The sequence below is a fragment of the Aspergillus melleus genome (assembly GCF_016097325.1).
Source record: "Aspergillus melleus strain CBS 546.65 chromosome Unknown contig4, whole genome shotgun sequence".
Taxonomy (NCBI): domain Eukaryota; kingdom Fungi; phylum Ascomycota; class Eurotiomycetes; order Eurotiales; family Aspergillaceae; genus Aspergillus; species Aspergillus melleus.
This window is the reverse complement of record NW_025763373.1, coordinates 403,237-429,952: the sequence shown is the minus strand read 5'-3', so window position 1 is coordinate 429,952 and position 26,716 is coordinate 403,237. Positions and strand designations below refer to the sequence as shown.

At 53.1% G+C, this 26,716-nt stretch overlaps 9 protein-coding genes across 9 annotated transcripts; 6 read left to right on the top strand and 3 right to left on the bottom strand.

The window, feature by feature from the left end:
- Nucleotides 1-1,578: 1,578 nt before the first annotated feature.
- Nucleotides 1,579-6,041, top strand: LDX57_007078 (PT repeat family protein; the record flags this gene model as incomplete). Its single annotated transcript, XM_046088803.1, has 3 exons — nt 1,579-1,846; nt 1,918-5,619; nt 5,680-6,041. The coding sequence occupies 3 exons, from the start codon at nt 1,579-1,581 to the stop codon at nt 6,039-6,041; spliced, it is 4,332 nt and encodes a 1,443-aa protein (XP_045944773.1).
- Nucleotides 6,042-8,362: 2,321 nt separating this feature from the next.
- On the top strand, nt 8,363-12,016 carry LDX57_007077 (uncharacterized protein; the record flags this gene model as incomplete). The annotated part of the gene is made up of 2 exons (XM_046088802.1): nt 8,363-8,543; nt 8,793-12,016. The coding sequence occupies 2 exons, from the start codon at nt 8,363-8,365 to the stop codon at nt 12,014-12,016; spliced, it is 3,405 nt and encodes a 1,134-aa protein (XP_045944772.1).
- Nucleotides 12,017-12,468: 452 nt separating this feature from the next.
- Nucleotides 12,469-14,720, bottom strand: LDX57_007076 (nuclear export protein Noc3). Its single transcript, XM_046088801.1, has one exon. The coding sequence runs from the start codon at nt 14,667-14,669 to the stop codon at nt 12,621-12,623; it is 2,049 nt and encodes a 682-aa protein (XP_045944771.1). The 5' UTR covers nt 14,670-14,720; the 3' UTR covers nt 12,469-12,620.
- Nucleotides 14,721-14,799: 79 nt separating this feature from the next.
- On the top strand, nt 14,800-16,053 carry NIP7 (ribosome biosynthesis protein NIP7). The gene is made up of 3 exons (XM_046088800.1): nt 14,800-15,327; nt 15,379-15,480; nt 15,545-16,053. Exons 1-3 carry the CDS (start codon nt 14,899-14,901, stop codon nt 15,566-15,568), a joined length of 555 nt encoding a protein of 184 aa, XP_045944770.1. The 5' UTR covers nt 14,800-14,898; the 3' UTR covers nt 15,569-16,053.
- Nucleotides 16,054-16,273: 220 nt separating this feature from the next.
- On the top strand, nt 16,274-18,083 carry DCN1 (defective in cullin neddylation 1 family protein; the record flags this gene model as incomplete). Its single annotated transcript, XM_046088799.1, has 5 exons — nt 16,274-16,357; nt 16,484-16,527; nt 17,246-17,316; nt 17,383-17,557; nt 17,657-18,083. 5 exons carry the CDS (start codon nt 16,274-16,276, stop codon nt 18,081-18,083), a joined length of 801 nt encoding a protein of 266 aa, XP_045944769.1.
- An 838-nt stretch (nt 18,084-18,921) lies between these two features.
- Nucleotides 18,922-19,831, bottom strand: LDX57_007073 (Mpv17/PMP22 family protein; the record flags this gene model as incomplete). The annotated part of the gene is made up of 4 exons (XM_046088798.1): nt 18,922-18,984; nt 19,038-19,304; nt 19,358-19,633; nt 19,715-19,831. 4 exons carry the CDS (start codon nt 19,829-19,831, stop codon nt 18,922-18,924), a joined length of 723 nt encoding a protein of 240 aa, XP_045944768.1.
- A 1,198-nt stretch (nt 19,832-21,029) lies between these two features.
- LDX57_007072 (uncharacterized protein) lies at nt 21,030-22,112 on the top strand (the record flags this gene model as incomplete). Its single annotated transcript, XM_046088797.1, has 1 exon — nt 21,030-22,112. The coding sequence occupies one exon, from the start codon at nt 21,030-21,032 to the stop codon at nt 22,110-22,112; it is 1,083 nt and encodes a 360-aa protein (XP_045944767.1).
- A 1,155-nt stretch (nt 22,113-23,267) lies between these two features.
- LDX57_007071 (uncharacterized protein) lies at nt 23,268-24,205 on the top strand (the record flags this gene model as incomplete). Its single annotated transcript, XM_046088796.1, has 2 exons — nt 23,268-23,407; nt 23,467-24,205. 2 exons carry the CDS (start codon nt 23,268-23,270, stop codon nt 24,203-24,205), a joined length of 879 nt encoding a protein of 292 aa, XP_045944766.1.
- A 298-nt stretch (nt 24,206-24,503) lies between these two features.
- Nucleotides 24,504-25,115, bottom strand: LDX57_007070 (gamma-glutamylcyclotransferase family protein; the record flags this gene model as incomplete). The annotated part of the gene is made up of 1 exon (XM_046088795.1): nt 24,504-25,115. One exon carries the CDS (start codon nt 25,113-25,115, stop codon nt 24,504-24,506), a length of 612 nt encoding a protein of 203 aa, XP_045944765.1.
- Between the last annotated feature and the right edge of the window lie 1,601 nt (nt 25,116-26,716).

Here is a 26,716-nt window from a genome sequence, read left to right as displayed (position 1 = left end):
CCGGCGGGCCAGACAAGCCTCACGCACAGAAAGAAGTACAGATGCAAGTAGATGCAAATAAAGTTCGTCGGGCAGACCTCGTTCTTCCTTCAGATGATTGTTATGAAAGTGCAGTTCCTGGGAATTACCGAGGGCAACGTCCGTTGGATCCATGGTTCTGCCAGATCCACCGACACAATTCCATTGCGCAGAAGAAATTGAATAGAAATTATGCTTAACGAGGCGAGTGACTCACTTCCCGCGGTTCATGCAATTCATGCCCGATGATCTCACCGTTAGGGTTTGGAATATGCGATCGAAATTGTACTCCGGTGTAGTCTTTACTGATTCGCGATACTACTGTCTATTCATTCATAGAATCCTAGTCAATAATAATGAATCCGATCAAATCCATCGCAAATAAACAATCAAGAATCAAAAGGGAACATGACCGTCGTCATAACTGGCACCGATCCACCGTTAAATGGTGCCACCAGCGCCCTAAACCGCCCTAAAAGCTCCCTCGACCCTCATCTGTAGGTCGGTCCACTTTTCGACTTCCATCCTCATCCGTTGATCAGATTTTTTTCTGTTCTGGTCTGGTTATCAGCCGACACTGGAGTATGGCCAGGCTAACAAGTTCCTCGCCCATCCCTAACTTCAATAGGGAAGACTAGTGGCCGACATGGCGGTGATTGGTGATTGCACGATGGCGCCAACTCACCGCATTTTCGCAGAATCGGAAAATCTTGGAGGAGAAGAGTTAGTCATATCTTGGAGGATGCTGTACGTGCTCTGCAGTCCTGCGATCGGGGGGTTCTGGTGCCCCTGAATAGCGGGTATCATATGTGAGTGACTCCGTCGACTATCGATCCGGAGTATAGGGGGAACTTCTATAGTGAATTATTTACGGAGGGAGGATTCCACATAAGGAGAGATGTCTTTCAAAAGAATAAAATGATAAAACGATAATTTAAAACGGGCGACTTTTGTAGTCACTGGGACAACGACTGCCCCGCCTGGGTTAGTGTTACTTCTACAGTCTTAGTAGAGTCGTTGCTTCTCCTACGACTGGTCTAACTTCCTACAGCAGTGGAACCCTACCGGAGCTCCATCTTTTTTTTTTTTTTTTTTTTTTTCTGTAGTCCTACACGGAAGAGCCTGTCGACTTCCTTCTGCCTCCTCCCTTTTTGCTACTCTTTCCCTACGGACCAATCTCCTCGTCATCCTTATCAATTCCTTCGTCTACCCCTCATCCTCTTCTCTGCCTCTTCCTCTTCCATCTACTCCTACTTCCTACCACATACAACTACCCTCTCCATCTCCTTCCCCTCTTCTACTTGGGAGGTTCTCTTCTTCTTTAGTTGCCCTCCCAATACCCCCGCCACCTCCTGTACATTATTATCTTTTGTCAATTTTCCGCTTGCTCGTTTGTTGACGCTTCTTTGTCTTTGTTTACTTTTTGCAGACTTGACCCAGAAATCAAGTCTCGTGAGATCTTCCTCCCCCTCATCTCATTGATTGCGTCTGCCTTTCACATAACGACTGTTACGACTTTTGTTTCCATTGTTTCTTGAATTCCCCCCTCACATCCTCATCATGGCTGAATCCATCAGCCAGAATGTCACCCTCTCCGTGCGCCGTCCCTCAGATTCTCCCATCATCTTCGTCGCGGGTTCCTTTTCCGATCCGAAATGGGAGCCGCTTGAATTGGCCGTGAAGACCGTTGAGTTCAAGGATGACGAGGGTCTCACGTCCACTGAGTACCTGTTCTATCGCGACGTGCAGGTCCCCGTCGGGAAATATCAGTATCGCTTCCGAGAGGGTCCCGAGGGCTCGTGGTTTCATGATGAGACGGCCAAGAGTGGTATGTTTGATCCTGGCTCTTTTGTGTTGCTTCGAATGCTCTGAGCTAATTTTACTTGCTTTACGCTACAGCCCCCGGTGACGATGGTCTCGTGAACAACATCCTCCTCGTCGAGTCCCCCGCCGCCGCTGCTTCGGAGGAGAAGCCCGTTGAAAACGGTACCGCTGATAAGGCGGAGGAGCCCGCCAAGGAGTCCGCGGACCTGTCCGCTCACATCGAGACCAACGGCACGGCGGAGAAGGAAGCTGCGGTCGAGGAGCCCACTGCTGAAGAACAGAAGCCCGAGCCGGTTATTGAGTCGAAACCTGAGGAGCCGGTCTCGAATGGCGACGCAGCCCCTGCGGTCAATGACGTCGAGCCTGCTACGCAAGATCCCACGACGGAACCTGTGAACGGAACGGCGGAGACGGTGGAGGCGGAGAAACCGACTGAGTCCCAGCCCGAACTGGTGGAAGAGGTCGTCGAAAAGGCGGAGGAAGTCCCCGCTGTTGTCGAGAAGAAGGCGGTTGAGAAGGGTGAGCACAAGCCCGAACCCGAGGAGCCTTCGACAGAGAGCAGCGGTCCGGTCATCGCCGAGGACAAGCCGGTTGACGAACCTAAGCCGGAAGAGCCGGTTGCCGAGAAGGAGTTGCCGGAACCAGTCAAGGAGGAAGCTCCCGTCGAGCAGCCATCGACCGAAGCGCCGGCTGTCGAGGAGACGCCTGCTCCCGCCACTGAAGCTCCCAAGGAGCCCGAACCTGTCGCCGAAGAACCCGCCAAGGAGTCTGTCGATGAGCAGCCATCTGTGGAGGCCGCGGTTGCTGCGGAGCCCGTGAAGGAGGAGGCCGAAGAGAAGCCGATTGAGGAAGCTCCTGCGGTTGAAGAGCTCAAGGAGGCTGCCGTTGAAGAAAAGGCCGAGGAACCCGTTTCCGAGACTGTCCACGGACCCGTTACAGCCGAGCCTGCCGTCGAGGAGCCTGTCAAGGAGGTGAACGGTGTTGCCGAGGAGCCAGCTACCGAGAAGCCTTCGACCGAGACTCCCGCGGAGGACCCCGCCACCGAAACCGCAAAGGAGGAACCCTCCACGGAAGAGACGGTCGCGAAGGAATCAACTGAGGCCCCGGGCGCCGAAGAGCCGGTGAAGGAGTCTGTGCCCGAAACCCCCGCCGCCGCCGAAGCTACCGAGAAGTCAACGGAAGAGGCGACCGAGGAGCTCGCTAAGCCAGCTGTCGAGGAAGAGAAGCCAGTGGCTGAGGAGCCTACTGAGAAACCCTCTGCTGAAGAGGTGAAGGAGGCCGAGCCGGCTCAGGCTGCTTCCGAGGAGCCGACTGTTCAGCAACCCACGGAGGAGGAGATTCCCGTGGAAGCTCCCAAGGAGTCTGCCGAAGAGAAGGTAGAGGAGAAGGTCACCGAGGAGCCTGCTAAGGAGGAGCCAGTGTCCGAGGAAACTCCAAAGGAGTCGACTACCGAGGAGGCTGCTGTTCCCGAGCCTGTGCAGGAATCTACTCCCGAGGCTGCACCCGTGCAGGAGTCCGAGCCCGTTACAGAGGAACCTGTCGTTGAAGAGCCTGCCGCCGAAGCTTCCACTGTCGAGGAGCCCGCCAAGGAATCCAAGGTAGAGGAGACCGCCCAAGAACAGGTCTCCGAAACCCCCGCTGCCGAGCCCGAAGCCTCCAAGGAGGTGGTCGAGGAACCTACCGTCGAGGAGGCTGTTCCTGAGACGTCTTCCGAAGAGAAGGCCACCGAAGAAAAGGTGCCCGAGGTATCGACCGATGCCGCTGTCGCCGCGGAGACCGCTGAGGAGCCCAAGGAGCCCGTCGTTGAAGAAACTGTCCAGCCTACCATTGAAGAATCGACCCTTGAAAAGTCTGTGGAGGAGGAACCTGTCAAGGAGACTGAGGCCGAGGCCCCTGCTGTTGAGGAACCTGTCAAAGACGAGCCTGCCGTCGAGGAGCCTGTCAAGGACGAGCCTGCCGTCGAGGAGCCCGTCAAGGAGGAGCCCGTCAAGGAGGAGCCCGTCAAGGAGGAGCCCGTCAAGGAGGAGCCCGTCAAGGAGGAGCCCGTCAAGGAGGAGCCCGTCAAGGAGGAGCCCGTCAAGGAGGAGCCCGTCAAGGAGGAGCCCGTCAAGGAGGAGCCCGTCAAGGAGGAGCCCGTCAAGGAGGAGCCCGTCAAGGAGGAGCCCGTCAAGGAGGAGCCCGTCAAGGAGGAGCCCGTCAAGGAGGAGCCCGTCAAGGAGGAGCCCGTCAAGGAGGAGCCCGTCAAGGAGGAACCGGCCAAGGAAGAGGCTGCTCCTGTTGATCAGACCACCGAGGAATCGGCCGTGAAGGACGAGCCGAAGGAGGTTTCCGTTGAAGAGCCCGCTACCAAGGAGGTTCCTGCTGAGTCGGAGCCTACTAAGGAGGCTGATCTTGTTGCGGAGGAAACCAAGGTCGAGGAGCCTGCTTCTGAAGAGCCCCAGGCTGAGGAGGCCAAGGCTGAGGAGACTACCGAAGTGGCTAAGACCGAGGTTGAGGAGCCTCAGGTTGAACAAGCTACGCTGGAAGAGCCCAAGACTGAGGAGGCCAAGGTCGAGGAGCCTACGCCTGAAGAGCCCGAAGTCAAGGAGCCCGAAGTCAAGGAGCCTGAGGTTGAGGAGACCAAGGCCGGCGAACCTGAACTCCACGAAGTCAAGACCGAAGATGTCAAGATTGAGGAACCCGAGGTTAAGCTGCCTGAAGCTCAGGAAGCCAAGGTTGAGGAGACTGTCGAAGAACCCAAGGCCGAGGAAGTCACTGCTGAGGGGCCGGTTACGGAAGAGCCCAAGGCTGAGGAGCCTAAGGTCGAGGAGCCTAAGATCGAGGAGTCCCAGGTTGAAGAATCTAAGGTTGAACAGCCCGAGGTTGAAGAAGCCAAGGTTGAGGAGGTTAAGGTCGAGGAACCCAAGGTTGAGGAACCTGCCGAACCTAAGATCGAAGAGCCTCAGGTTGAAGAAGCCAAGGTCGAGGAGCCTGTCGCCACCGAACAGGAAGAGCAGCCAGCCGAAGAAGCCCCCAAACCCGCCGAGGAGCCCAAAGCCGAGGAGCCAATTGCTGAAGATTCTACCGCCAAGGTCGAAACCGAAGAAGTGGTTACTGAGACACCCAAGGAAGTTGCTGAGGAGCCAGTCACCGCGGAAGACGAGGCTCCCATTACCGATGTCTCTGACAAGAAGGAAGATATCATCGAGGAGCCCGCTACCCAGGAGCTTGCTGTTGAGACTCCCGCGGCCGTGCCTGCAGCCGAGCTTGTGACGGAGACGGAAGAGCCTGCCAAGCCTGTCGCTGTTGAGGAGCCTCAGGAGGAATCGACCACCCAGAACAACACGGAAGCCGAAGTTGCTGAGGTGACTGAAGCTCCTAAGGTGACGCCAGCTGTGCCCGAGCCAGTGGCTGAGCCTGCCACCGAAGCGGTTACCGAGCAGGCCCCGGAAACTCAGGCTGCGGAAGAGACCAAGCCCACCGAAGAATCGACTCCTGCTCAAGAGACTCAAGAGGCAGAGCCTGTCCCTGCTGCTACCACCGAGACTCCCGCTCAGGAGGAGGTACCCGTTGCTGAGCCCACCCCCGAAACGGATTCCACCGAGCCTGTGAAGGAGGACGCCGCTGAGGAGCCTGCTGAATCAAAGGACAGCGTCCTGACTCCTGAAGTGATTGCTGCTGGTGCTGCCGCTGCTGTCGGTGTTGGCGCCGTTGCCGCTGGAGCCGCTGTTGCTTCCGCTGACAAGAAGTCCGAGACTGAAGACAAGGACCAGAAAAAGGGTAAGCCAGAGACCAAGGGTAAGAGAATTCTTACACCATCTGACCGACATGTGGATGAAGCTGACTCTATTCAAACAGTCCCTGCCGCGGATGGCACCTCTGACGAGCCTACTGGAACCCAGCAACCTGCAGTGAAGGAACCGGAACAGCAAGCTCAGGCACCGACCTCGAACGACCCTGTTGCTCCTACCGAACCTGCTGCTACTGAACCCACTACTTCTGCCGAGCCTGCGGCTTCCATTGAGGCTGATGGGGACAAGCAGGTGGCCAAGCAGGACGGTGACAAGTCTCGCTCCCAGAGCCAGAACCGCTCTGTCCAGGCTTACACCTTGAACAACCAGGCTGATGGCTGGTTGAAGACGATTCTGCGTGCCGTCTTCGTCAACTTTTTCGGTGCCATTTTCTCGCCTTTCCGTCGTCGTGGAAGATCCGACCAGTAAACGACCTTCCCTATCTTAATCCCTGTCCCTGTCTCCACCCGGGGTTCCAGAATGTCTATTATTCCTGTTACTGCCAAGAAAAGAAACCGAGTCTTTATTATACCTGGTGAATACTGCTACCTTTTTACTAGCATTGTTTGCTTGGCATGCATATACCCGACAAAGTTGTGATAAAACTTCTGTCCTCTTCACCTGTCACTCCTTTTGTTTGAAATAGTTTGATTTGATTCCCCTGTATTTGATATTTCTGTTCGTCATCAATTCAGGTTACTTGCTTTGCTTTTTCTTCACATGCTCTCCTCTCCAGACTGGATTGCTCACCCATCTCGATTTGCAATTTCTGTCTACTCATTGCTTTTGTCTGTCCCCGCATGTTTCTTGAGATTTGATTCATGGGTGGTTTTGAGTGATTGATTGACTAATTGATACATGGATGGATGGATGCATTTGTGGCCAGATATCAGCGAACTGTCTGATGGTTGGTGTCTGGTTACCTGCCTTGTTACATGGGATGTAATGATTTGATGTTCATGATGATTTATGATAATGAGAATTTCTTTACCTTTATTTTTTACTGTATCTTTGTAGTCCATGACTCTTTGATCGTAGGCTCCATGACTTCCGTATTCAGATGTCGAATCCTTCGCTGCCAGACATGAAGGTTTACCCATCCCTTATACCCTAGGTCGTTAATGCATGTATCTAAAAATGTCAGCGTGTTGTATGTCCCATGGAGCAGTAGAATGAAGAACTTTCTTGTATGGTTCGTTGATTCTTGGGTGCTAGGGCGGGATAGTTCGTTGTAGAATTGATAAGAACGTACCACCACCTTCTTCTTCTTCTTCTTCTCCTCCTCCTTCTGCTACTACATATCAATTCGCATAATGCCTATTATGCTCAAGGGTGGAGAAAACTCATACATGTAGGGTATGTCACTAATCATCGGAACTTGGAACAAGATCGAGCATTTAGCTCTCTGCATTCCCTATTGGAGGGTAATAGGATATTCTGGGCTCTTTACTGTCTGATATCAAACCATCTAAGGTACCCATAGGTAGTTGTTATTATTTTTTTCATGTGAATGAGTTCAGTATGTTTTTTGTTTTTTTTTTTTCCTATTTGTCATGAGGCTTTCTGCGTTTGCTTTCTTGGGATAGAAATGTGTTTCTATTATTCGTAGAAAAGATGGGGATGGTTCAAGATAGGAAACTGATATCCGTTGAAATAATCGACTTGCCTATTTCCCGTACCTCTAGTGCACAGTATCACAAATCGATACAGAAAGAAAGACAAACAGAGTACCCACTGAGCGTGTACACCAGCAAGCATCCAAATTCACGTCCATCCGGGGAAATTCACCGTGCAGCTGCCATGAACAAGGCCCAGATGGGATTAGCGTCTCCTGGTGTGCGAATGATAGTGACGCGCCAATAGAGTCGCTGTGAAGATGTAGATGGAGATGAAGAAGGTACTTGGGGCTATGCCTTACCTACTTTCATCTTTAACCGGGTATGCCAGTGGTAAAGCAAGAGGAAGTGATAGAGTAGGATGTTTTATCTTGTCGGACACCTTCTGTAGTGGGCTTTTTTCTTCTGCTTCATGTTACAGTCTCCTTCGCTTGTTGATCGCACTATCCCACGCAACCTCATCCTTCTTTTCTGTTTTCCTTTCAGGTTTCTGGATAGTGTATTGGCAATTGGGAAATCGTCTTTCACGTCAGCGTGTCTTCAGACGTTCGTTCTTTTTCTTTTTCTTCAGCTCCTTTCTTCTCTGTTGAGCCTTGCTTCATCCTCATTATCTGCATCGTTCTCTTCTCAGGTACCCGTTGTTGAGTGCATTTCTTCACGTCATTTTGCCATCACCGCTCTTGTTGTTATTGTTGACAGTCTAAGCTGTTGTCTTCTCAAAAGAGAGCTTGCCCTCCACCTTCAGCTTCAGATTTTTTGTGCTGGATTGGGCTTCGCTCATAGACTTATTGTTGATCTTCTTCACGTCACGTCACGTTGCCACTGTTGCGCTTGAGCTGTTGCGACGCTACTTGATATCTTCTTATCGCCCTCCTCCTGCCTTTCACGCATAGGTCATCATCCAGACTCACAGTTGACCGTTCTTACCACGCCACATCTTCACTCTGCCAGCTAGGTCGCCGTATCCGCTCTCTAGCAAGACAGCCTGATACCCATCCTTCTCACTTGTCGATACCTCATATCCTCAGCATCGATCAATTGCCATCCTTCGACAAAACCCTTAACCTATCCTCCAGCAATCTGGACCGTCCATAACCCCTAACAACCCCCCAACGGACAGAGGAGACGATCCTTATGTCTCCCCAAGAAAACAAACAGACCCGAGACCGCGACCCTCCTGATCTCTTCGCATCACCGAGTCCCCGAGTCATCTTGCCCCAAATGTCTTATATCCAGGGCAACGCGTTCGCGCAGATGAAGGCGAAGGAGAGAGAGAGGCAGAGGCAGTTGGGTGAGAGTGGCAGTCCTAGTCAGGGTAAGTCTTGATTGTTCTTTTGTGGCCGGTCTGAGGCTGGCATTGTCTTTTGTTTAAGTGGTTTGGTTCTGTTGGTGGATCTCAGTTCGTCTCTGTGCTTCCTCTTTTTCTTCTGTTGCCGAGGAATATCTTTCTTTTTTTGAGATGTGGTTTTTCTGCTGTTTTGCTTCTCTATTTCAGCGAAGGACGAAGGGGAATAAATGAGAAAGACGAAGCAAAGCCATACACTAACAAACAGTCATATCACAGAACAAACCCCCCGACCAAGCACTAGCAGCGGCCGACGATCCAACGGCCTGGACTACTACCAGGAACTCGCCCTCCCAATGCCCAAGCCGCGCCATCTACCGCCAACAGAGGCCGAGCTGGCGGAGGTAGAATCCCAGAGACGGTCAACGTCCACGCACCGATCGAGACTGACGAAGAAGCGCTCGGGGGATCTGGCAGCGGACAGCCCGACCGACTCGGGAAAGAAGTCTAAGGTCGCTTCGCTGCGGTCTAAGTTCAGCTTGAAGGACCTGGCCAGGGAGTTTCGTCGGGAGAACTCGTCCCCTCCGCCGGCAGTGCCTTCGTTGCGGAAGTCTAGTAGCAGCGGTATCATCCTGGCGGAAGGGAGTCTGGGGACACCACGGTCGGCGCAGTCGCCTCCCTCTTTCGACAAGGAGGGACTGTACGTGCCCAAGGCACGCGGCCTGGATACAAAACAGCCATCGTCGGCGCCGCCGGGGAAGTCGAGCTTCCAGGAGTCGCTGGGCACGGATAGGGCTTCGCAAAGCAGCATGTACTCGTCTCCCCCAACCATAGCGAAAGGCGACAAGAAGAACGAGAAGTTCCGGCATGCCTTCATCCACGAAGAGCACGGTGATAGCCTCACGATGAGGCAGACACAGACTGGTACAATGCTAGAGACGTTGCTGCTCGATGGATCTTCTCCTCCGGCCCATACGGGCGAACTGCGAAACGCCGGCCATCCGGAGGTCATGTCGGGGCAAAGGATTTGCAGCATGAAAGCAGAACAAGGACCGACCACCCCGGTCAAAGCAACGGGGGCCACCATGCCCGCTGCAGAGATCGTCCGTGAGTACTCGCCATCCATCTACGATGACGAGACGCTAGAGGCCACGAGCGCACCAAAAGCCGTCACCGTGGAGCAGAACAAGCCAGCGACAGACAACAGACAGCAGCGGCAGCAGCACCCCATGATCGTTTCCTCCGATCAAAACCGGAAGAAGAAGGCCCCGCGAGCGGCACCGAGCCGGTCTGCCTTCGTGCCGTCGGGGCCCAGGCAGTATGGATCAGGGCAACAGCACGCACCCTTTGCTCATCAGCTCGATCCACATCAGCTCAATTCGCAAATGTCTGTGGATGAGGCGAGGTTCTTTACCGGCATAACCAGCCACGGAGGCTTCGCGCCTCCTCCCCCTCATCCCGGCTACCAGAACACGACGACCGTGGAGCAGCATGTCACGTCCCATGCCAACTCGATTCACCACCATCTGGACACTGCGCTGGGAAAGCTGACCCGCAACACAGAGAGCAACATCAACTGGTCCACGGACCAGTTGATCCGGCAGGTGGAATCGGTGACCGATATGGCTCGGACGCTGAACACGCGCACCGTCAACCAGGCCGACACGATCAGGGAGATACAGCAGTCGATCGAGTATCTGCGGATGCAGGTTAGTGAGCTACAGCACCAGTCGTTTCGGATGGAGAACAAACTCGTAGAATGCATCCACACAGAGATAGCGCAGGTGAGGGCCGACATCAGAAATCTGCCTGTCACTGCCACCACTAGCAAAGCCCCCCACAACACCGCCGTCGGATGGAGCTCCTCGCATGGCGAGTCGCAGGGGGGAGGACAATACCTGGCAAAGGGAACCAAGGAATATGAGAAGCGGCAGAACAGTAAGAAGAAGGCTCGTGCGGCTATGGTCCCAAAGAGCGAAGAGATGGTGAAAAGACCGGAAGAAAATAAAAGAGCCACAAAACATAACAAGCAAAGTGAATTTGTTGTGACAACTAGTGCTGGCAATGTGATCGAGGCAGGCAAACGCGCCGAGAAGCAAGAACAGACGTGTGCAGCTGGTGACCGTGGTGACCTGAGTGAACGTGATGACAATAACAACCTTCACTCTCACCCTTCTGTCCCTCCTCCCACCATCTTCCACACTCCTCCCCTCCACAAAACCGAAGAATCCAGTTCTGCGATTGATCGTGAGATCAGACGAGCCATCAAGGATCCCCGGCAGGAGTCTTCTGGCAGTCCTACACAAAAGGGATCCAGGCCAGGCAGCTCTACCCACAATCCACTACTCTCACCTGAAGACATAACTGACGCCAACAAGATGGTGTTTGGATTCGGTCGGTCCGACAAGGACAAGAAGGCTAAGAAAACCGACAAGAAGTCCACCAACAAGGGCAGCAAGTCTTCTCTGAAGGAACCGGGGCTCGAGCCAAAGGAGGCCCAGCATCTTCCGGAAGAGACCGTGTCGAAGGCCCAGGACGTCACTCTTGAGACTGAAGGCGAGCATTCCAAGGCTGAAGGCGAGCAGCCCAAAATTGAAGGCGAGCAGCCCAAGTGTGAAGGCGAGCAGCCCAAGATTGAAGGCGAGCTCAGCACCGAACAGGCCAACTCTGACGCGAAGTCCGAGAACAACGAGGCCAAGACTGAGACCAAGAGTCTGAAGGCTGACATCAAGGACGTCAAGTCCACCCCTAACAAGAAACACAAAAAGGGTATGTTCAGCAGCTTCAAGCGCAACCGCGATGGCAACAACCAATCCTCGTCCAGCGGTTTCCTCAGAACTCCTCAGCGCCACAAGGAGAACAAGGCCACTGACATCAGCGCACCCATCGAGCCAGTGATCTCTCAGCCTATCCCTATTCCTCACTATGACCTCCACTCCACCGAGGGAGATCCCGCCTTCGTGCATCCTGCACTGCGCACCCCACGCCAGAAGGCCATCATGGCTGAACGCGAACGTCTCGGAGGCCTCGCTCGTCAGCAGTCCACTGAACAGATCCAGCAGCAGCCATCTGGCCAGACCCCATCTCTGGATCAGCACTTGCCCTTCGGCCCTAACCCACTATTTCCTCACCATATCCCTGGCACCCCATACAGAGGCCCTCCCCATGTCGGTCACCCTCCCGTGACGTTCCGTCCGAGCTTGCCCGGCCGCCAGCAGCAGCCTGCACCATTCACCCACCCTCACCCCCATCCGCCTTCATTCGGCCAGGCCCCCCAGGCAATCGTGTCTCACTATTACGGACCACATGGCGCCAACAATAGCTTGGCTACCAGTTCTCTGACCGGTGCTCCGAACGTCATGATGCCGCCTCGCTACCAGCCCGGCATGCCGTTCACCAGTGAGGGCATCGATATGCGTCGCTGGTACCAGGAGACTCGCGGCCACGCGTCCCCGGAGACCGGAGAGGGCCAGGGCAATGCGTCTGCCAAGGGCAACAATTAATTCATCGCTTCGTCTGCTCGTCGATCATTCATCGTTCATCGTTCATCAATCACTTGGTTCAGTCAGGGGCTCTTTTTTGACAACCATTTTATTTCACTCGGTCGAGTTGGTCGGTCTTGAGATGTTCGGTACATAATGGCATAATGGGTTTGTTTGTATCGATTGTTTCTTGAGATGCATATGGTCATGAAGGATTCCATTCTTGAGATATCATAATGAGGATTTGGTGATTGATTAGCCGGACATGAACTTGACTTGGCTTGGGGATCATTGATCAGATTGAGTGAGTGGAAGTGAAAGTGACGAGGTGACTGTGATTGTCATTGATTGGTGAGACGTTGATCGAATGGGGATCACGTGGTTTCTGTTTGTCCTTTGTTTTTGTTTTCTACAGACTTTCGATCCTGCCGGGCCATTAAATGATTTTAAAATCTCACCAAAAAAAAAAAAGGCCGATGACGAATAATGAATCATGCATAGTTATGAATATGAGAAACGGTTGCAATACTGCAAAGAATGAGGAAGTAATGATATGGCTGGCCATGACGGGGTATGAAATGATAGCTACTTATCCAGCGTTCGGTAGTTACAGGAAGGAACAGCATTATTTTTTCGAAATCATCTTCTCCATGTCCACCACTGCGTCGCGCACCTGCGGACAGTAGTGATGTCGCAGGAGCTCTCCTTCCCATACCGTTCCGGCAAATACGTTTGTGGCCTCAACTTCCTGCGCGTAGGGGTTGAAGACGCCGTCGCCCTTGCGTTCTTCGCTGTGCCAGAGCGGCGAGATCCGGCGCGCGTGATGCTTGGCGACCTGGTTTAGGAGCGCCAAGGTCGCGATGGCGGACTTCTCGGGGACTTGGAGAGACGTGGTCATGAGGCGTTTAGTAAAGCTGCCGAGTCGGACGGAGGGCGGGATGCCGTGGGCGCGAGAAAGTAAGGTGGAGGAGATGCAGCGGAGGAGGAGGACGGTGGGAGTCTGGAAGTTGACTTTGTTGCGGGACCGGCGGTTCGAGTAGTCGGGCATGTTGGGGTCGGGAAGGCGGAGGGATTTGTTGGGGTTGAATTCGATGTCGGGGTTGACGGAGAGAGAGTAGAGACAGCGGTAGAGCTGCTTGATGAAGAAACTCAGGTCCAGATGCAGCGTGGCAGCGGCCTTGCTGGCTTCCTGCCCTTCCAGGAGCGCAAAGGCTGTGACGGTGCAGAGAAGGGCTTCTCGCTGGGCGTCTCGCGTTGTCGTCTCATCCTCTGCGTCGTCGACATCGGCGTCTTCGTCCTCTCCTTCCATTTCGCTCTTATCCGCGTGTCCGATGAGTTCCTTCAGGGCTTCGAGCAAGTCGCCAAAGAAGTCTTGGTTGATCAGGTGGGCGTATTTGGCGAGACCTTCAAGAACCGGGCCCATCAGGTTAGGGATACGGAGCTTCAAAATCCGGAAGTATATTCCGAACACCAATTTCAAGGTCTCGGCCTGGTTCTTGTCCCTCTCCTCATGAGAAACCAACGCATCCGCCTGCTTCATATCCTTCTCCACGGCCTTCCGCTCCTTTTCTAGCTTGCGATCGCGCTTGGTGCGGAATTCCTTCTTCTGCTTGGGCTTCTTGCCGCGGAAGTTGTTCTCTTCGTCCTCGCCGCGGTCGACTCTGTCTCGGGACGCCTTGGAGGAGAACTCGCCTAGCAAGCGCAGGTGGAGGAATGTGTCCAGAACGCTTTCTTGAATGTTGTAGTCCCTAGCTTTCATCATCTTCGACAGCATGCGCACGGTTTCGAGGGAAACGATTCCGTCGTCGTCTCGGTGGAATACATCTTCGAGTGTCTCGCGGCACTTGATGAAGTCGTCGTCGACCTTCTTCCGGGCAAGGCGGTTGATCAGAATCTTCAATAGCTCAGTCCGGAAGTTGAAATGCGGCACGGAAAGTATCAGGTTGCATGCGCAGTTGATGGCAATACTTTTGAGGCCGGGATCCACCTCGGCCTGGCCTCTTTTAACGGGCTTGGTGAGATCCAACAGCGTGTGCACGTAGTGCTTGTACCCCGACACAAGGGTCTGCTCGAAGTTGCGGAGTTTGCGCACGTCCTTGGAGATCTTGCCGGACATCTCTTCTTCGCTGAGAGGGCGGATACGGTACCCGGGGATGATATCCTTATAGATGGCGGCCTGTGCGGCCAGAGCCAATTTCTTGATCGCGACGTGCGAACCCTTCTCCACCATTTCCGACATTGTTTTGAACGAGTTGAGATGCTCCTCGGGGTCCTCGTTGATAAGCGTGGCAGCCTTTGCGATTTCTTCCTTCGCTTGGATAATCTGTAGTTTCAAGGGAATCTTGGGCTTCTCCTCCTGGGGTTCTTCTTCCTCAATCCCTTCGTCGGCATCCGGTAGCTCGTCGTCGTCGTCATCGGTCCCCAGGAAGCTGTCAGACTCTTCAGCAGGCTCGGGCTCTGCCTCCTCGACATTCTGGAAACCTTCAGCCGTTTTGATCGGTAACCGCGTTCGCTCCTTGTCCTTTTTGCCCATCTTGCGCGGACGGCGCTCATAATCCTGTTCGAGGTCCCATTCTGCGGCGCTGCTGTAGAAGTCTTTCTTGGCTTGCGAGCCGCTGCCCTCATCGGCAGGAGGACTGACGCGTCTTCTCTTCGTTGTGCGACTCGGGGCCATCTTGAATTTGATTCTCCGGAAATTGACGAATTCGAGATGGTTGGGACGAGGTGATTCTTCCTGGCGGTCCGAAACTTTTTTTTTTCTGCGCGGGTGCCAAGACCTGCCGGCGCTAAAGCATCTCCACTCCGTCTAGAGTTTTTGTCCGCGGAGCTTTTTTCTCTCATCAGAGAAAAAAAAAGTTATCCTGTCAATCACGACTTGAATAGCACACCTCACCGCTATCAAAATGCGTCAATTAACAGAGGAAGAGTTGAAGACCATGCTGGGCAAGCTGGCCATCTACACCGGTCGCTCATTGAACAACCTCATCACCTCCGAAGACGAGGGCGATCGATACGTTTTCCGACTGCACGGCAACCGCGTCTATTATATGAGACTGTCGCTGGCCAACCTGGCGACGTCGATTCCTCGCGCGAACCTCTTGACCGTCGGAACCTGCATGGGCAAATTCACCAAGACGGGCAAATTCCGCGTCCACCTCACGGCCCTCGATATCATTGCGCCGCACGCCCGCTACAAGGTCTGGATCCGCGACAACGGCCAGATGCCCTTCCTGTACGGCTCGAGTGTGCTCGGTGCGCACGTTGGACGATGGAGCGAGGATATTCCGGAGCATCAGGGTGTGGTGGTCTACAACATGGACGATACTCCTTTGGTAAGATCTTGGGTTCCGGGCGGTTGGACTGCCCAGTGCTAACGGTCCCAGGGCTTTGGAGTCACCGCGCGATCCACGGCAGAGTTGAAGAAACTGGCCCCTACATCGATTGCTGTGCATCGGCAATCTGACCTGGGCGAGTATCTCAGAGAGGTAAGACGATCATTTCGGCGCTGCGGCGGCTCATGAATTGGCTTTGATACTGACAAGCTTCTAGGAAGATACCCTGTTCACGACATAGGAGGAATGAGGTGGATTGGCAAGACAGAGCATGGGGTTCGGAGGCTAGATACCTGGGGATTCTGTCGGAGTTTTGGAGTCGTCTATCTGTTCAGCTAAAAGTGTCTCTTGTCTGGATTTGAAATTGAGTCTCTAGATTAAGGATTCCTATTAGATATGGAACCATCAATATTTGTTTGAATGCCTGGATACTATATCTCACCTGTGCTTCCAGCTTACTTCCGGTGGATTGCTGTTTATCAGGATACTGGAGGAAAGATTCCGGATATACCATGAGGCACGTGACACTGCCAGACCCCCAATCAATCCAGCATACATAATGGTGCAGCATGTGCATGGCTGGTAGCAATGAATTAAATAGAACCCTCTTCTTAATTGTGTGATATTCCTGTAAAACAGCCACGGCACCTACCAGTCTATACACGACGGCATAACCGCCCAACACTAAACGGCAACTGCGGGGCACGTGCAGGGACGATCAGTCAGCGGCCAGGCCCAACTTTGCCTCAAATCAAATCAGATCAGATATACTGGACTCTCCAGTCTTGACGACCTACTTTCGTTTCAGAAACCTTTGTTCCCGGACTAAATCACCGGTCCATCTATCCATCCTCTCATTCCTTGAATTCAGTCCCATCCCCCAGCTTCACCTTTTCCCATCATCCGCAGCGTATCGCAGGCGCCGGCCTGTTTCTCTCACCCCGCCATGCCTCCATACTCCAGCGCGCAGAAGCAACAGATCGCGCAGTTCATGGGCTTCACACAGGCCAAGGATACAGTAGCTGCCAAGGTCAGTGATTTCCCGTGTTTTCTTCTCCCACAGATCTTGTAATCCTATTTTCTCGCCCGGTTTATCATCATGTCACGTGAACCAGGCACATCCAATATCACTCACTGACGTCTGATGTTTGGCTAGTTCCTGAAATCGGCAAGATGGAATGTCGAAGAAGCAATTGATGCGTGAGTAGATACTTTCTTTGACTGTCTCGCTTTCGCTGTCTATCTTTATGTCTTGGCACTGGGTTCGGACCATCCTCTCTCAGTTGGTGGCTATTGCTTTTCGCAATATGTAGAGTTCAAGGATTCATTCCCTCTTGGACAATTGAATTTGGAATCCTCGTTTCGATATTGTCGAGGCTGGTTGATCGCCATGCGTCAGCCATGTGGCTGTGGTCTGTTGATATGATGGCGGCTCTGCTCCGCCTCTCCCATTAGACAAGAGCCGAAGTGACTGTTGCCTTCTGCATACTTGCTGTCCAACTGTGGTTATGGCAAGACATGATCCTTTGCTTCAGACGTGGAGCCTGTGCGACTCGCCGTGAAGGTGATCATTGCAACGCCGAAGCTATCAAGTGATGGCTAATTCCGGCTACGATCAGATTGGATAAGTAGCATCCTGGAGTATGAATCATACTCCAGATGCCATCTTTCATCCACCGAACCAGGATTCTTTGCGGCCTTGCCTAGTCTCTAATGGGATGGAATATCTCCTATGCCATATATACACATTTTCTAAGATCTACCAGCCGAGATGAGGGAGACATAGATATCCCTGATCCATCACTATTCATGATGGCCCCACAGCATCAAACTCTTATCTTGCCTTTCTCTCCCTATCAACGACGTTAAACACACTTCGCATCAATTCTCCAAATCATACCAGCTAACGCAAGACCAGATACTTCCAGAGCCCCCAAGGAGGTGGTGCCAGCACCTCTGCTATTAACAAAATCTTCGACAGCTACCGAGGCAAGTCCAGTTGGAACCCCCTATCATCGCTCAACTCAACCAGCAAAGAAGACTAACAGCCCACAGACGAACCGGCCGAAAGCCCTGACACCATCGGCATCGATGGCGCGATGAAGTTCTTCGGTGATATCCAGGTGCAGCTGGACGAGGTGACTTGTCTGGGGATCGCCGAGCTCCTTAAATCGCCTTCTATGGGAGAGTTTACTCGAGAGGGCTTCTTGAATGGATGGAGAGCTGTCGGGTATGTATACTCTCCTTCTACGTACCCTCCTCAGATGTTATATTTTGTTCTATACTATCTTATCCAACAACCCTTCCAACCAAACTAACGCACCTTTAGCTGCGACACGCTCGACAAAATGACCACCCACGCATCCGACATCCGCGCCCGCATCCCCACCCAACCGGACCTCTTCCGACGGGTATACCGCTACACGTTCCCGCTCTGCCGCATGCAAGGCCAACGCAACCTACCATTCGAAATCGCCGCCGAGCAATGGAGCCTGTTCTTCACGCCGTCGAACGGCGGCATCGAATGGAACACGGCGACCACGCCGTGGCTAGACTGGTGGGTTGAGTTCCTGGAAGAGCGCGGCAAGAAGCCCGTCAACAAGGACCTGTGGGAGCAAGTGGAGGTGTTTATGCGGAAGACGCGTGAGGATGAGGCCTTTGGGTGGTGGCGCGAGGATGGGGCGTGGCCTGGCGCGTTGGATGAGTTTGTGGCGTGGGTGGGGAAGAAGAGGGACGGGGGGATGGAGGTTGAGTAATTCGGTTTCTCTGTCTTCGAGCTCTCTCCCTAGCGAATCAATCTGTTACCTACTACCTAGTTGGGTGAGTGGGTATCTTTGACGGGAGGGAGTAGTCAGTTGAGTCAATTATCATACTAGCTGGCTACCTGCTATGTGTGCATGTAGTCGGGTGGGATGGTTGAGATCACAAGAGCCGAGTATGGTTAACCACGAGGGATTGGGAAATGCATCAGGATGAATAGATGATATGTGTTCCATTCACTTTCTAAAACTTTCCAGCATAAGCCTGATAGTAAGATTCCCTCGTAATGCCCTACAAACTCTACTATTACTACAAGACAACTTCCACCAAGCAGTCCCAAATCTCGATCACTGTACGCTACCACTAGTAAATCCGATACAAAGATCTGAATATTTGGCATTTCGACAATATAAAAGGCGACATTATAAACAATCGATTCTCAGGTATGTATATCGCCAAGATAGATAAATCCTCAGACAAAGGAGGCAAAAGGGTAGAATAGGATAAGAAAAAGCATACATCATAACAGTGAAACATCTCTTCATCTGAACAATCAGATACGGAAAGGAGACGAGATAGAGAAGAGGGGAAGGGGGAAGAGTGAAGATCTCCGGGCCGGATTAGGGTAGGGTAACAGGAAGGGAAAGGAAAAAAGAAACGAGATCAACACGGCGAGATGGTTTGTTCCAATGGCAGTCTAATTCTATGAGGTTTCGGACATCATAGGATTTAGACTGCTTTCTTCCGACAATTACTTTGAATTCGGTTTGGAAGATTGGACCGATCTACTAGCTGCTAGTTAAGTAGCAGCAGGTAGTTACACATCCACCTTATTTACCGGTATTCCTTGTCGTATTCGCTGCCGGGTCCGCCGGGCGCGCGGCGTTGGTCGTAGCGCTGATTCATCACACGTTAGCTATATGTTGTACGTCGAAAAGAAATCAACCTACCCGTCGCAGAGCCTCCAAGCGCTTCTTCTTCGTGTGGGTGTTGACGTAGGTTCCGATGATGAACCCGATGATGTTGAAGAACGGCACCCAGGTGTGCTCGGGCAGGAACTTTTGCGCGAAAGCCAGCGCAATGGGCGATGTCACCCAGCTGACCTTCATGACGGGCATGAAACCCGCGCGGACGGTAGCGCGGACCTGGTGCAGCGTGCGCGCGCCGGCAATGACGGCCATCGAGGTAAGGTAGACGGCATTTTGAATGGGGGAGACCTAGACTTATTAGTTTATCGCAGTTGACTCCAATCCAGACAGGGCAAGCATACCACCAGGTTGCTGACGAGAATCTGCAGCACCTTGGCCTTCAGGCTCGTCCGGCCGGCAAAGATCTTCTGAAGAATGCCAACGAGGAAGTGACCCAGCGGGGCACTGATGAACATTCCGTAGAGAAGCATCTTCGGCACGCGGGCGCTGAAGTAGTGTCCATGCTTGCTGACATCATGCGCGATCCACGAGGCCAGGATTTCTTGCAGACCCGAGAGAACACCCGATGTCAACATCTTGGTGCGCAGCGGGTTCGACTGCAATTGCCGGAGATAGAGCTGCAGCGAGGTCCAATCCCCAAGTCAGCGACACGGTCCGCGCCGGGCGGCAAGGTTGGGAATCATGATAGGTAAACATACAGCCAGATAGCCGGCCTCCGACTTCCCTCCGGTCAAGCGCTCGCCGACTTTATGCGCCAACTCCTTGGTGTCCTTGCGGAGCGATCGCGAGGCCTCATCTTCGAATTTGACGGACATGGTTGCGAATGATGGGAGGATGAAAGGATGAAAAGGAAGGGAGGATCTCGGAAGCGCGCGATAAGGTCAATTCAATTCGGGTACGAGTGGATCACGGCGAAACCCAGCAGCGAGCCTAGCTTTTATGCAAAAAGTAGGGGTTAGCGAGCGACTCGGCGTCGAAGAGTAAGAACAAGAATTCAGTGACCGACCAAGGGAGAGCCAAGTGTGGAGGGCGGCAATGATGGGTTGACGGGGAACAATGAATGGAATGGGGCACGACGGGGTTGGGTGAAGAGGTTAAGGTTGGAAAAGAGTCCCGCGAAGAAGGGAACAGGAGAAACAGGGGGGGGTCCGAAGTGGAGATGGTTTGTTTACCAAAGAGAGGAGGCTGGAAAGCGGATGGCAGAGGAAGAAGCTTACCGAGGTAGGATGACGGATGGGATGGGATGGGAATTGGGAATTAGGATGATGGATGAGGGGGGAAGGGGATTGTGGAGGAAGTGGGTGGATTAAATGAAAGAATGGAGAGACGCTTGGATTCCCAAAAGATCCGATGGAGAAGGGAGAGAGGATTAATATAGGACTAAAATTATGCAAGCAATGGATGGGAATTCCCAAGTGGAGGAGCTGAGATGAAAGAGAGAAAGAGAGAGGCAAAGTCCGACCGGCCACGACAGCCGGCACTTTCCCATGGGCGCTTCGTCCCGCGGCCTGCGCGTCCCGGCTTCGGTCACCTCCGATGCTTTCTCTGGGGGAGCAAATATCATGAATACTGATATTCTACCTGTGAAAGGATATCGATTTCAGATATACTCTATTGTTCATAGAATGGATTCGTCGTATCTAAACATTTCCCTTGAACCAATAACTAACAAGCATCACAGGCCAAAACAGTTGATGCAGGAGAGAGAAATGGGATTCAAGTACCTGGCTGCTGAGTCTTCTCTCATTTGCAATATCAAATATCAAATACCTATGTTGAAACCTCCTTGCATCAACATGGTTTTTGAAAAACAGTGTCCATGTTTATTCACCTCATTCCTATCGTCGAGGCGACTGACGACATAAGCGACCTCAGACAGAAAGTGTGAGGCAGATGCAAGTGAAAGTGAATGTATTCACTCTGTTATTTACCATCCTACAATGCATTGCTCTTTCAGCACTCTTTCCCTCATTACTCAGTTCATCTTTCCCCTCCCAACATCAGTAGCCCATTATGGTAGACGGCGAAGATGAAGCCAAACTGGCTGATGCCCCAAACCCTCCGATCTGGAGTCAACAATCGTCGGACTATTTTATCCCACAGCCTCACCTACAAGGCCTACCTGTCAGTCACCTCCCCTCTGCTCAGGAAAGTCCTTCCAGCCAGAATCCTAGCAAACCTCTTCCGCCGATTCCACCTCGCCAGCCATTCATCCGTCTACCGCTCTGCACGCACAGCGTGGTGGAACGACAGCATTGCGTAAACCCCTATGAGCAGTGTGAGTCTTGCGGCAGGATTCCTTTTCTCGGATGGTTCTTCGTCTGCGTCGAAGACACCTCGGGCTTCTCTGACCCGTTGGATCCTATCCGGGGCCCGTTTCTCAGTCCCTGGATCTTGAAAGCGATCGAAACCGGACAATACACGGAGGAAGAGCGAGAGGTGTTGATTCAGCAAAAGTTGCGCGTCCTGACAATGGCCGACCTAGAACGAGCCCCGAGTCCTTCGATCTCCATGCTGGAGGCCGAGTACGGGGCTGAAGAGCCTGCCATGCAGCAGACCGCATCTTCTCCTGCAAGCCCAGGCGCATCAATGACCGACTTGTTCCCGCATCCGCTCCCACCGCTGCCGTGCATTCTTAGAGCCTGTCGTCACTGCGAGCGTCGGTTTGCCAATCTGGAAGAGCGCTCCTGGGGCAGCATCAACGAAATTTGCAACGATCCCGCCATCGGGCCTCCAGCTGCGTTCGAGCTGGCAGGTAGACCGGTCTCTGATGCCAGTATCGTTCGGAACTTGGGTTGGCGTTCGGCTGCGGTTCCTGTCCCCACGGCCGAGACATCTGAAGACTGCGCGGAGGACAGCGGACAGGAAGGCCTGGGCAGTGTATTTGATTTTCAGATCGATCTCACCGGAGACGACTTGTCTAGTCTCGTCGACCAAGCATTGGATATTGTGGGAAAGGGTGGCATCAAACAGGATGAATCTGCCGACATTGACGCCGACGAATCGATTTCAAATATCCTTTTCGGAGTGGAAATCGACGATGAATCAGAACTTGGTGGCGATAAAGAAGCCTATGGAGGAGTGCCACTGCGGTAATTCCCTTTGTTCATCAGGGCAACGTTTAGTGACGCAACTCTAGATTGGACTAGAAGGTGGCCAGAAGATGAACGAGAGAAACCCCCTTCTTAGAACAGGGTTATACAAGAAGGCAGGTTGCAGGCTGTTCCTACCCACCCGCCAATTTACAGGGCTTGAATAGATGGATCTAGGCCTCCTTTTGTGTCACCATCCAGGCATTGTTGGTTCCGTCCTCTGTTGGTGCATGGATGGACAGATATCATAGCGTACACACGACTTCTGGTTTGATTCTCGTCGTCCGTCCCGTGAATTGTACAATTAGCATGCTTTCAATTAATTGCAACCATGAATGAGACTTATGCGATCTTTTGACAGCCTGATTTCGTATAGTATAGCACCTAGGCTCCTTCCAAGACCGTCGTCAAACTCGTGGCTTGGAACGCGCCAGGGATTGAGCGACGTTTGTCGGACAATGAAACAAAGGCCTACTTGATGAAAAGGTCGAGTATGCTCCGTCAAAGTGAGTCCACAAAATGGTGAGTATCTCCCAGCGGAGCATGAAGGAAAGGAAAGATAGATCAAATCCCAGTATGTATAATACTAAAGTCTGTTGGCGTTATTCGGCAAGATCGGGGATATATATTTCGAACCTCCCTTCGCAATTTAGGACCGCCATCCATGCAAGTGGAGTGAAATGCTCAACATTTCGGAGCAAGCCAAACCCGTGCGTGGATTGATCAACATCGGCAGGCAGCTTCTTACGTGAAAGAAAAGAAACTGGAGCCCTAAAGTGCCAACCGGTGACGCTCGCTCCGGTGCGATTGTCGGCGGCCTCGTGGCTTCCTCCCCCACCAGAGCGATTTCGACCTATCCGACGGCGAGACAGGCCTACTCGGTGTAGATTGATAATATGCCGATTCATTGTGTACCTGACCGCACCTGTCAGACGTTGTACAGTAACCACACCTCAGTCGTGGCGGGCCAGTCGGGCAGGTGGAATTCCGAACCTCGGCATCTGAACTGCTCTGAACCACGCGCAAATGCGCCAACCCGCCGATCAAATGCGCCGCATGATCTCTCCTTAAATACTCCGTAGGCGCTCGTACGCTTTTACCACCACGCCTTTTGCGGTTTGTTGGAACCCGCTCGCAAGACTGTCACCGCACACTCGCCATGGCCGACTCTCAGCCCGACGTGGGGAAGTCGGACAGCCCCGCGACATCACCATCACCACCACCTTCGTCTTCGGTTGCTCGACGTCAGCTGCTGGCAGCTCTCAGGACCGCAGACCTCCTTGTTGGTCGTTTAGACCGGTAGGCTATCACTTCATAGCGATCGTGGGATCACAAACTAATGCTCTCTCGTCTTTAAGGCTCGCGTCCACAGCCGACGGTCAGGAACGAATTTTCGCCGTAACCGGCTACCTCACCCATGTCCTCCATCACCTCCTCTCCTCGGCGCCATGGATCGCTGCACAGACACGCTTGAGTCTCCTCGCCCGGCTACGACCCGGGGCTAAACCTGCCCCTCCGAAGTCTCCCTCGTCCGAGTCGCGCCTGCTCGCCCTCTCCTCGCTGATGTCCGAGACCCGCTATACCATCCGACTCCTGGGTCTCATTCCCCTCTGGACCTGGGGTTCCGCAACGATCAAATCGCCTCCTTCAGATCGCACAATCTACACCCTGACCCTGTTACAAGTATTCGTGAATGTGATCTACCAAGCCCTCGAGAACGGCGCCTACCTGGCGAACAAGGGCATCATTTCGAAGCGGTTCGTCGACCGATGGGGCGGACCCGCCAAATGGGATCTATGGAGCATCCGCGCCTGGTTCGGACACATCTTCCTCCAGTTCTTCGTGCTGTGGCGGAAGCGCGTCTTGCTGAAGAAGAAGGCCGCGGATCCGTCGGCGCAGACTAAGGAGGGCCGCGACGCCGTGAGCGCCGAGACGCGAGCCTGGAAGAAGAGTCTGCTGAACAACATATGCTGGGCCCCCGTGTGTCTTCACTGGTGCTTTGAAAAGGGCATCGGCTTCCCGGACAATCTGACCGGCCTGGTGAGCTTCATGGCAGGGGCTTGGGGCGTGTCGGACATGTGGGCGGCGACGGCATAAATCTTGATATGTACGTGGGAGCAGAGAGCATGGGTCGGGGCGTGTATATAGAACATCACGGTAATCTGAAATGGTTTGTTCATCTATTCAAGTGGATTGGACTTTGCGTTGTATTTGCTCTAGACATTGTGCGGAAGGGGGTTTGATTCTGATACCAGGGAATACTCTGGGTCACATCCTAGCCTGAGGATAAAATCGCTGTGTTTTTTCTTCGCCTTTCGTTCCACCATTGCGACGTGCTCTGTCACAGTCGCCCATTCTGCATCAACTTAAAGAGCCCGGACCTTGTCATCCATCATCAAACGCCATCGGAAACCGTCGATGGCTGGTCCCTGCTGCCCAAAGCCTGTCTACGCTGCGACGCCACAATCTGTTCATAAAACGGCTCTTTCAAAAAGCCATTCACTGCCCATCTCGAGCTCTCTACGGGGATCAACCCATCCGCGGACCCCGTCCACGCAAACGCACCCGCATCCACGGTCCTGACGCTCCGAACCTCATGCCCCTCGAGCTTCTCAATCATTTGAATTCGCACCTGCAAGCTCACCAAATCCATCAACCCGCCCTCGACTTCGTAAATCGCGTTGCGCTGCTTCTCGTCCAGCCCGAGCACCAGCATCCCCTCTACGACCGAGCCAGGTTCGCCGCACGGCCGCAGAACTGGGGTGCTGGTGCTCGAAAATTGATACAGCTTGTACCCCGGGACCGTGGCGCGTGTCATGCGCTCGTGGATCCTGACGGCCTGGCTCTCGTTGATGAAATACTTCAGCACGGTGGGCAGCATGAGGGCCCCGTAGACGAAGCGTGGCGCGCAGCCGGGTCGTTCGAGGAGTCGGGTGAGTTCGTCCTCGCTGAAGGTGTTGGTGACGGCGTCTTGGTAGTCTTGTGGGTGCCATTCCTGGGAAGTCATCTCTGGGGTGGATTGCTCAGATGGTTGGTCTGGATATCGCAACTTTCGGGTGGGTTGGCGTGCTTGAGATCGTGGAGATGGGGTCGTTATATGTCTGGGCTTGGGGTTAATGATGTTGTTTGATATGAAAGCACGATTTGAAGGCGATGGAGGGATAGCTTTCGAATATCAAGCTCTTGTACTTGCCTCTTGCTTCTCCCCAACCGGCAGTAGGTGTATGTCAGCTCAGGGACACACGGCACCGGGCAACTGGGTAGATAGACGTGAGACCACATGCGGTTGAGATTCTGTTCTGTTTATAGGTAACCGCTTTCTGATCACGGAGAAGGTGATGGATGTGACAATCTGCCTCGGGAGGCTAAAGATGCTATACAGTAAGTTACTTAAGACTTCCCTCTGTCGTCAGAATGACCCCCAGATGACTACGGCGCAGTTTACATCCCCCCACTGGCTAAAGTGTGGATGGCTAATGAAAGCGTTTGATATGCGCAGCCTCATTCACCTTTTTGTTGAGAGGGTGATTTGAGGCTGTAGCCTAATAGGCCTTTCTCTGCCTGGGTTTTTCACCCTGTATGGACCGGGCGCTTACATGATTGCACTTATCTTTTCGTTTGCTTTTATTGATAGATGTAACTGGTATTAAAGTGTTTGCTGCGAGCCACGGGCTCAGTCTGATAATGAAAAACTGGCCATTTCCGTCTCCTTTCCGAACAATGGGCACAAATGAATCCCCAACGCGGTGGCATAATTTACGGATTCCACGTTGCAAGAGGCAGTATACGTAGTAGCTCAACCGGGTCTGGATGACAACATTGATTGGCCGTCGATCATGTTCTCACCATGTGCTTTTCTCTAATTGGCTTTGATATGCATGTGAACTGGGGAGCATCCACTTTGTGCCTAGCTTGTCACGGTGGTGACGATTATGGGATACTGCAGAACAGAAGGATGAAAGACGAATATCTCAAATGAAGTTCTTTTTGTATAAATGAGATCATCTCTCATCCGTACCGGTGAAAGTTAGTCCGTAGCATCAGCGTAAAAGCACGGTGGATAGGTGGAGTAACTAGAGCCCCCAGAAAGGGCAATCTGATACCCCTTCGAGAAGCCGATTAAATCAGAGACAGAGACTAAGTTTCAAGTCTCCACTCTGGAAAGCATTGAGCCTTGGACGCCAAACAGGATGAGCTGGTCCTGGGTTCCAGGACTGTCCGGTGGAATGTTGATGCCTCAGGCAGCCAGGTATTGGCCAAGGTCGCGGTGCCTGAACTCACGCAAGCAGCAGTCTAGTGCGGAGTGAGGTCAGCAAGGGGTCTGATCGGAAGACAGTAAGATAAGGAAGATGCAGTATGTCTCGTGGAAAGCATTGCGATGAGAAAGCGACGAGGTGATGATCTGGTGGATACGACCGGCTTCCATGCGCTTCTCTCCGCCCAAGCGGTGGCGGCAACCGGACAAATCCAGTGTGACGGAGGATCCTCAGGCATGGCAGCTTAAGTCATCAGCCCCGGCAGGCACTGGCTCTATCGTCACCTCTTAACGGAAGCTGTTTCTCGTCACCCTCCGATCTCACTTCCATCTCCCTCTCTCTCTACTTTACC